The following is a 10,384-nucleotide window of genomic DNA, read 5'->3' as shown; positions in this document are numbered from 1 at the left end:
TTTGACAAGTCATGGTTCTATGATGAATTTTTTTGAGGCTTGACATCTCCCTGCTTATATTCTCTTCAACCCTTGCATGTGGGGATGCATACACTGTCTAAACGCACGAGGATGAGAGGGGGCTGGGGGGAGAATCAGGAAATGAAAGGTCATCCCCCACACACGCATGGCTGATATTATTATGAGAGGGAGGGTTATAGTCACTCTTTTCTGCTCTAGGGTCTGTACCCTCTCATTTATTATTACCCTTTGTCTTTTTTGGCTTCCAATTCCTTCCCCATCCACTAAAATGCTCTTTGCCTCCACCTCTCTCTCTTCTCTCTGTCTCTGTCTCTCTCTCTCTCGCTTTGCTTTTTTGGTGTGTGATTGATGAATTGGCATGACTATTTGCCTTCCTCTACGCTACTGCCCAATTAGGGTTTCATCATAAAAATTTGCTCTCTCAGCATTAGAATCTGTCTGCAACAAATTTCATCCTCTCCCCCATCGTTTTCTAAGGTCACTTTTTTATCTTGGAACAAGGAAAAATCTCCTGAGAGAGATCCTACAAGGCAAAAGGTACAGTTCCTTTTTCCTAATTTCTTTTGATCAAGTAGACCTTGAACTAGCTATGACGCAGGTAAAGATCATGAGTTATAGCTATTCTTCACCGGCTAAGGTTGAAGTTTCTGGGAAACTCTGGAGCATAAAAAAGACTAAAAATAGCTAGGTATTCAGACACATGCTTGGAGTTTCTTAATTAGGGATTTACAATGTTTAGGTGCTAAAATTTTTTTGCTGAACTTTTATGTTATAGGGAGATGCAGAAACAACTGTTTATTTTAACTAACACTTTTTTTTGGTCAGATGTTTTAACTAACTTGAGCAAGATTGAATTCTCTAGCTGAGTTATGAGTAGCATGTGCACACAAATAGTTCTTCTGATCTGAAAGACACTTGAGCACCAGAGAGAGCAGAGAGAGAGAGAGAGAGAGAGAGAGAGAGAGAGAGTGACCTGCTGAATAGTAAAGTGGAAACAACAAAAGCCAAAAAACAAAAAAACAAGATAAGAAACGAAGATGTCCTAGTTCTTATCAAGAGCAATAGAGGAAAGCCAATAAAGAATGTTCAGACTCGGGAAATTCTGGGTTGGCATGAAGTTACCATTTTTCTTGAAAAGGGTACATTTGGAAATGAAGCTTGAGGTTGATACACTTCAACTCTCTAGGAACCAGGATGGATAAAACTATTCAGCGTTTTTCTCTTTTGATTACTTGTACTTATATGCTTCACTCATCAGCCATCCTCTGTAACCCTAGAGCAACGGCTTTCTCATGTAATCTCTCACTATAAGATTTTTAGCAAAAAATATCTCTCACTATAAAAGTAAACAAAACGATGGAGTCAAGCCAGGCGAGTGGACTCAAAGAAAAAGACGCACTAGCTAATTGGAAGCTAAACCATATATGTTGCATTCAAACTACATACGATGGTTCTTGAAATTGATGAAAAATGTGTGCTCACAAGAATCAGTGGATTGTAGAGACATGTCATCATCCAGCTCTTACAACTCCCCCTGTGCTGCCTGCAAATTCCTGAGGAGGAAGTGCATGCCGGGTTGCATATTTGCGCCTTACTTCCCACCGGAGGAGCCTCAGAAGTTCGCCAACGTCCACAAGATCTTTGGTGCGAGCAATGTGACCAAGCTGCTAAACGAGCTCCTCCCACACCAGAGAGAGGACGCCGTGAACTCGCTAGCTTATGAGGCCGAGGCGAGGGTCCGCGACCCAGTCTACGGCTGCGTTGGTGCCATCTCCTTCCTCCAGAGGCAGGTCCAAAGGCTCCAGAAGGAGCTTGACACGGCCAATGCCGATCTCATCCGATACGCCTGCAACGGGATTCCATCCTCAGCAGCCATTCCTGGGAGCAATAATCCAGTGCAACCTGTTACGCTACGCCAAAGGGCAGCTCCGCTCGAGTTTGGTGGTGTCGGGAGGCCAATAGGCAATGAAGGAGGAGGGGCATTTTATCAAGCTCCTCTTCCTCCTTATCCATTTCCTTATCCTCCTCTTCCATGGAATGATAGCTTTGGAGGGGACTTCAATGGAGGAGGAGGTAATATGTGAGAACTCAATAGGATCAGCCCTAATGAGGAAGGTGATATCCATCAACCATGTGCATACCTACTTGGTTATGGATTTTATAAATTGAGGTTTCTGTTCAATTTTTATTATATATATGTGGAGTCTTGTAGTAGCTATAGCTTCTAGACCATTTTAACATACTGCTCATTATACAAGCAATAAGTTTTATGGGGGTAACTCGTATTAATGTGTCAATCCCTGTTAAACCTAGCTACAGAAACTAGCTCAAGAGAGAGTATTGTTGAGTAGCTATATATGTTTTAATTGCTTATATTATAATTGCTAGCTGTTCCAAAGCATGTGCCTGCGGAATTGCAGTTTTCTATATCATTGTTTATATATTCTTTAAGCTTATTCACACACTTACAAGACTCTTTTAATCATATATGCCAGTATTCTCATCTCTCTTTCTGCGCTATGTTCTTGAGGACCACTGTGATTATTATCACTTTCTGATCAGATCTTTGAGCAGTCATAAAGCACAAGTCTTCAACTTCAACTCTTATAGCTTCAGCATATTCCTGGCATGATATTCTCGTGGCTTTTCGTTCGGCTATGCGTCTTTCTCATGAAAGGGGAAAAAAAGCAGGTTTCGAAAGTGTGAATAATTGTTATTGTAGAGAAGACCCTTTCAAAAAGATTGTGTGAAGTTTTTGCGAGGGGGGAATGGAAATGCATTTCGCTCACACATTTTCTCTGTGTCCTCTCGTGACTTTGCCTAAAATTTTGTCTGCTCTATATATTGAAAGAGGTCGCTTCATTTTTTTATTTGATTTATTTTCTCAGTGACACTGGGTAGCTTTGTGGAGGGGGAAAAGGAACATTGACTTCCAAGTTCTGAAATTCTAGAGGCAAAAAGAAAAGAAAGGTTCATGAAAATCCAAATCTGCACAGTCGTCACAGTTCTTTCCCTCCCCTTACCTCATAATTCCCTGCAAGAGTTTTCAGGCTTTTCATACCCCATATAAGAATCCAAGTTAAAATCAAAATAGAATATAACGTCGCCATCAACTATAAACCCCAGTTGATTTCTCTCTCTCTCTCTCTCTCTCTCTCTCTCTCTCTGTCTTCTCTCCAGTGCGCGTAAAAAGCTGCAGCTTTATTACGTGCATGCTTCTCTTACACATTTTCTTGGCCAATTCGCATGCTATGCTCTATCGTCTGCTATTAGTAAGCATGCAAGTATTGGCCAACTGAGAAGCCAATAACAAAAAGGGACATGTTTCCAAGCAAAAACAGAACTAGGGTTTTTATCTGCCTTCAAGAGAAAAAGAAGATCTTTCCTAGGTAGGCTTTTTCTTTCTTTATTTGAGGTTTGAAATGCTCTTGATCCACATAAAGTTTATTAGCATGGTGTTCCTTTTGTGCATCCTTTTCTTTCTACAACACAAACCCACACGCTAGTTGACCATTTCTTGTTCCTTCTTTAACCTTGCCAGGTACACACACACAGTATCTCTCTCTCTCACTAGAAAAAATATTTGTCTCCAAGGAAATTAAAAAGGAACCCACCCATGGGTAGCTCAGTTGGTTAGGGCGTACTTGGGATTGTGTGGTTAGGCGCATTTGGTCCCGGGTTCGATTCAGTGAGCACTTGTGATTTAAGTGAGGGCCATGGCGGTGGGTTCTTTGTCTTTAGTCTCCCCGGAATAGTCGAGGTGCGCGCAAGCTGGCCCGGACACCTCAGTTTAAAAAAAAAAAAAAAAAAAGAACCGAAACTATACTAAAATCATTAAGTCAAAATATAGAAAGTGAAAATTTGTATGACATGGTAATTTATAAGTAGATACATACATAATAAGTGAACCCTATTTTTTTTGTCGAAAAGTGAACCCTAATTAACCATGTCTTTTGTAACTTGATTTTACCATATAAGAAAAAAAAATTTGAGAGAGAAAAAAAAAGGAATAGAAAATGAGCAACATGGTCCTTTCTCATCTTTGCCTGTAAAACTGTTCTCTTGATTTGTCGGGGCTTCTGATCTCTGCAAGGTTCAGTGAGAGTCATGTCTCCAATTCATCAATTTCTCAGACATTATCAAGAAAAAGCATGAACACACTGTTGCAAAAATTCTTGCCCCCACGAAAATCCCACTTTTGGATTTCGCTTTGCCTCGAGCTTCGAAAAATAGAAATCTTGTTTTTTGTTGGGTTAATACCATAAAAAATTCAAAATTAATATACTTATGATAAATTTATCAAAAACTATTTTTTTAACCACAAAAAACTTCAAACTGGTACATTTGTGATAAATTTACCCCAAACTAATTTTTGACCATTAAAAACCTCAAAATGGTATACTTGTGACAAATTTACACTACGTTAAATTAAAATAATATACAAAAATAACAAACTCATATACCTATGACAAACGGAGGGTAAAATCCCAAACTGATACATTTGTTACCTGACTCGTGTTATTTGACTTAGCAAAATAACAGTAAAATTTAACGGAAACTAACATAGAGTGAATTTTTTACAGGTGTATCAGTTTGGATTTTTAGTGGTCAAAAAATTAATTTGAGATAAATTTATCATATGCGTATAAATTTGAGATTTTTCGTTATACAAATTTTTTTTCCCTCAAGTTATAAGCTGCATTCAATAAAAGAACTTCGTACTTATTTAGATAAATATTTAAAGTATTGGTCATGTCGTTCCCTGAGAAAAACCGACAGTTTTCTGTTGTTCTAGAATCCATCAAATCTTCTCAGGAAAGACGTGGAAGAGAAGCAAACAACATACTGTTTCTCACATATTTTTCAACAGTTCTAGCTGCCAGTCCAATAAATGTACCCAGTAAACACCCTCTTTTAAAACAATTTGTACCTGAGTGCGCTCGCATTTCTTAGGTTAGGATGTTCTTGATGTGCCAGGAATTTCTGTCTAATCCAATTTCCCCCAAATCTCTCTCTATCTCTATTGAAATGCATATTTGACGTTTTTTTTAGCTAAACCTCAGTGAGTCTTCATGGATAGCTTGGTACTAACACACTCATGGAAATGTACTATATGCTATGCATTCACTCATATACTTCCGTGGGTACATGATATAAATAGGGGTGTCCATAGGATTAATGTAAACTCACTTGAAAGCATCATCTGAGTTTGTTAAAATTACCAAATTATTTCTCAGAAGTGTGATCATTAGCTCTGCTCTGAGCGACGGAAGAAATTCCAATGAGGCAATCTCCAAATACTAAATTCCGGCATAGGCTTGCTGAGTATCATGTATTATATCCCTTACTATATAATATCATAATACTAAATGCCCTAAAAAGGATCCCATTTAGTATATCTCTTCTCTTCTCCTTCCTTCCTCTTACTTTCGCCGAGCAAGAACCAGAATTAACTTGCGCTTAAATGAACAACATTAGAACTTCTTTTGGTTATCAAGTAATATTTATATTGAGCCTATCATTCATAATCAACTGCTTTATTGATGCATATGTACTGCAAATAGTTGAGATAATTTTTCATAATTAGCTAGAAGAAACGAATTGAACATATCTCTTGTCCCATTAGTTACCACTCTCATCGGGAACTTAGTTGCCCACTAAATATGGACGTGGCCTCCTTATCTTGATGAAATTGAGATATCCCTAATTTTTCAACGCATGTGTTCGAACTCATATCTTTTACTTATAAATTGCAATTTGATTTTTTTTAGAGAGAGATTTGCTCCAAATAAGGTAGGAACAAGGTAGCTCCTTCCTCTAATGTGGACATCAATATTAATTGTTGTAAAGGTCAAAATTTCACATAAATGAATTAAGGGTACCTGCAAGAGATTGAACGGACCAATGAAAAAACCGCCGCGTCATGCGAAGGATAGGAACGAAGGTGGCTCTTATTCAAAAGTCGGAATTTGACATTTTTTTATGACCCAAGTAAAAGAAAAAGGGAGTATCTCAATCATGATAAAGAAAATTATATAGATTTTGCCGCACCAAGCATTGGCATTGCCAAAGGTTTATGCTACCAATCATTGACAATGCAATGCCCCGGTGCGACACCTCCATATACAACGCCGACCTAAATCCAAGAGGACCGTCCTTGGACATCAGATCTTCTGAACCAACTTTAAATTAGCTTAAACAGAACAAATTCAATGAATATGAGGACGGTTTAGATCAGGATCGCATACTTAATTGGATCTCCCTCACCTACCATTTCAGCTTTAAATCACGCCACACCACATTAAAGGACACATCCCTGTCGATGTATTCACTTTTAAATCTTTTCTTCCAAGATTGCCAATGATGATGGCTATGATGGCTCCCATCAGCGTGATTCATAAACTAACCGGACATTATCAGATTTGATCAGTTTGATCTTTTGGCGATAAATATTCTGTCTTTTGGCGTAGGACTTGTTAATTGAAAAGCTGCGATACGTACAGATCTTGGAGATCTGAGAATATGAAGGCTAAGGTATTCGATGGGTAGAAATATGTGCCCGTTCTCCAACCTTTTTCGTGAGTGGGGAATTTCAGGGTTTATAGTAATGTGAATGTATCGACCATTAATTAATTAAGTCAGAGAATAATACCCTTTTTTTTAAGAGGGCTAAATATGCGAGGTTGGTTGACCAAACCCTAAAGAGAAACCTCGTAATGCTATCGGAAGCAATTAGATTACACTAGCATCTCAAATCAGCTAGGTGACAAAAACACATACATTCACGAACAATTCATATCTATAATTTGGCTTTCTTTGGTTCAAATGGTTGAATATCTTTAATTTCTTTTCCTTATTGCTAAGTAAAAGTTTTCATTTTTTTTTTGTCTTTTGGGTGATCGGTTGTAGGAAAGGTTAAACCCTAGATGGCCATTGGCCCATCAAAGATCTAAATGGTGTCCGTCTTTAAGTTGATTTTTAGCATGGTCTAATTTTCTTACGATCAAGTCACGAGAAAATTTGTTGACAATCTCTTATCCATGTTGTCGATCGCTTGCTTCTAAATGAAACAAGGATGTGCAGTCTAATGTGCAAAAGTTAACTTGTGTACAATCCACGACGAGACTAGATCGATAAGGTCGCAACATTGGAAATGAATTTCGCTTAATGGACTACGATGCCTTCTCATTATTTTTTTTCTAATAGTCCCTTCTCTTCAACATGCAACTATAGTAGGTTTTTTGAGGGGAAATTATCCGATCAGTTTTAAGCCTATTGTATGAATGCCAATTCGATTCTAAACTTTCTAATTTTTATCAATTCAATCCTAAATCTTTGCTTAGAAATTTCAACATAGTCCTTCCGGCCAATTTTTGCTGAAAATCGCCCACGTGGCAGTCTGCCATGTAGGGCGGTCGGCAATGACCGAACCGCCACGTGGACGATTTCTAGCGAAAATTGACCAGAAGGAATTATCAAAATTTTGTGTAAAATTTTAGGATTAAATTGGCAAATTCGAAAGGTTTAAAATTGAATTGACATCCGTACAATAGGTTTAAAAATGATTGAGTAATTTTTCCGATTTTTGGATGAGGTAATATTTACTGGCTCCATAAATATTTTGAACTCGAGATAAGTTCAATTCATCTCAACTACTGTTTACTCTCTTCTAATTATTACTAGGAATAATATTGGTTGGCCGACAAAAACCTAAATAAAGCAAGGCCCAAGGATGTGATCCGTGGGCTAGGCATGGAAAACGTAGTCGCGGAACTCTATGTGCTACTTTTCAACGTGTACCAACCAAGACCATCGACCAGCATCATGTGCAATGAACATATAATTTGAACCTGAATGAAACAAGTAAAGTTCAAGGATGAGAACCGCATTAAAAAACAGTGGATTCAAGTTTCAACTCTGACAAGCCAGAGAGAAAGAATTCCATAGCATGGACTTCCAGAGAGAGCAGAAAATCTTCTTACCGGATCATCATCCCACGTGGCATGTATCTTTTTCTTTTATCCAATTATCACTTGACACATGTCTTCTGATTTGGAATAAAAAAAATTGAAAATCGACTCCGACCAACATTTTTCTCTAGGTAGAACTTATACAGAATCTAGAACCGCTCATCCCTACTTAAAGAGAACTGGAAGACGACGGAAGAGGGGACAACCAAAAAAAGAAACACTAGAAGATTGACAAAAAAATTGCTCCTTCTGTCCATGGCTGAGCCGCTCACGGCCGGTTCACAAAGATGACGGAGGAGGTGACAACTAGATGCCTCAATGCTCGGCCTAGGGTACGATGCTGGCGTCTTTGCCGGTGGCAACGGCGAGGGGTGCGAAGGTTGGGTGGTTGTGGATGGAGGAATAAGAGAGAAATGGTAGGTTAGGTCGAGATACTAACTATGATTGGGCTCCCGTGGAAGGAGGGAACTCACCTCTGGCGTGGCGACCACATTGGGGTTGGAGGGCTTATGAATGGAGGTTGTGGCGAATGGTGGCTGTGATTGTTAGAAGAAAATTTGAAATACTATTGTATTCACTTGTATATAAAAAAAGATTACAAGACGCATATATATATAGGATTAACACACGACTCTACGTTTACTCTAGTCACATGAACAGACACGTCTAGATTCATAACATTAAAGGCTATCTTAAAAGACATAACCTCCTAGGTAACAACTTTCTAGATTCCAAGTATCAAGATGAACTTGGGTTACGAAGAGTCTCCTTGAGATCTGAAAAATCCTTTGCGATTTCCAACAGCCTCCCTTAAGCCGAGTTCATCTTGACCATGCCGATCATTCTCTTAAGTTTAAGGGAGGAATCTATCTTCAACGGCTTAGTAAACATGTCAGCTACTTGGTCTACTGACTTGCAATACTGCAGCACAATCTCCTCGGACTTCACCAGATCTCGAATGAAGTGGTATTTTATATCAATGTGCTTGCTTCTTCCATGGAAGACTGGATTCTTTGCAAGGGCAATTGCTGACTTGTTATCACAATAAATCACCGTCGAATGCTCCGCTTGTGCCGTAACTCGCGATCATCGAACGCACCAAACTGCTTGAGTAGCACAATAAGCTGCTGCTATGTTTCCACTTCACACTAGACAAAGCAACTACCCGCTTCTTTGAAGCCCAAGAAAAAATTCCATTTCCTAAAGAGAAAACATACCGGAAGTATTCTTTCTTTCTTCAATATCACCTCCCCAATCAGCATCCGTATATCCCACAAGCTGAAAATTATCGGAAACGAGTGTAGAATACACCATCATTCACGTACCTTTAATGTATCGCGAGAATTCTTTTATTTGCTGAAAGTGTGATTGTCTAGGGTGCTCCATAAATCGCTTACCATCCCAACACTAAAAACAAGATCTGGCCGAGTAAAAGTCAAATATCTCGGACTTCCAACTAGCCTCTTGAAATACGTGGGATCAATTTCGGAACCACTTCCGTCTTTTGTCAACTTCAACCTTTCTTCCATGGGAGTGCTGATTGGTTTACAAGTAGCCATCTTGAAACGCTCAAGAATATCCTTGGCATACTTTTGTTGACAAATAAAAATACCATCCTCCGATTGTGTAACGTCTAGGCCGAGAAAATAATACATCAGACCCATGTCTACCATCTCAAACTCATGAGTCATAGCCTCCCTGAAATCACGAATCATCTCTTGACAATCTCCAGTAAATATGAGATCATCGACATATAAGCAAGTAATGAGCATCTCACCGTTCAAGCCATTCTTAACATATAAAGTATGCTCATAAGGACATCGAGTAAAACCATGATTAAGAAAATAAGAGTCAATTCTGGTATACCACGCTCGCGGTGCTTGCTTAAGGCCGTAAAGAGCTTTCTTCAATTTGTAGACAAAGCCCTCTTGACCTTTCTTGACATAACCTTCAGGTTGATCCACATACACTTCCTCCTCAAGTACGCCATTGAGAAATGCGGACTTGACATCCATCTGGTGTATTTTCCAATGTTTCTGAGCAGCCAAGGCAAAGATCATACGAATGGTATCCAGTCTAGCAACCGGAGCAAATACCTCAAAATAGTCAATCCCGGGTTTTTGTTTGTAACCCTTGACTACGAGACGAGCCTTCAACCGATCAACATCACCATTAGGCTTGTACTTGGTCTTATAGACCCATTTCACACCGATGGACTTTTTGCCTTCCGGGAGAGATGTGAGCTCCCACGTATCATTTTTCTCAATCGCGTGGATCTCATCATTCATCGCGCAAACCCAACCATTATCTTGGGAAGCCTCCACGAAACTTTGTCGGATCACAATCGCAAAGAGAGAAAAATTGATAATTTCTTCATCGGAGGATCATCATCA

At 39.1% G+C, this 10,384-nt stretch overlaps 1 protein-coding gene across 1 annotated transcript; it reads left to right on the top strand.

Moving 5' to 3' along the window:
* The first annotated feature begins 204 nt into the window (after positions 1-204).
* Positions 205-2,448, top strand: LOC115661783 (protein LATERAL ORGAN BOUNDARIES). The gene is made up of 2 exons (XM_030583989.2): positions 205-558; positions 1,523-2,448. Exon 2 carries the CDS (start codon positions 1,527-1,529, stop codon positions 2,103-2,105), a length of 579 nt encoding a protein of 192 aa, XP_030439849.2. The 5' UTR covers positions 205-558; positions 1,523-1,526; the 3' UTR covers positions 2,106-2,448.
* The last annotated feature ends 7,936 nt before the right edge of the window (positions 2,449-10,384 follow it).

The sequence above is a fragment of the Syzygium oleosum genome, unplaced genomic scaffold, assembly GCF_021117445.2.
Source record: "Syzygium oleosum isolate NSW1041296 unplaced genomic scaffold, Sole_v2.1 Sole_v2.09, whole genome shotgun sequence".
NCBI lineage: Eukaryota > Viridiplantae > Streptophyta > Magnoliopsida > Myrtales > Myrtaceae > Syzygium > Syzygium oleosum.
This window is presented reverse-complemented; position numbering and strand designations above follow the sequence as displayed.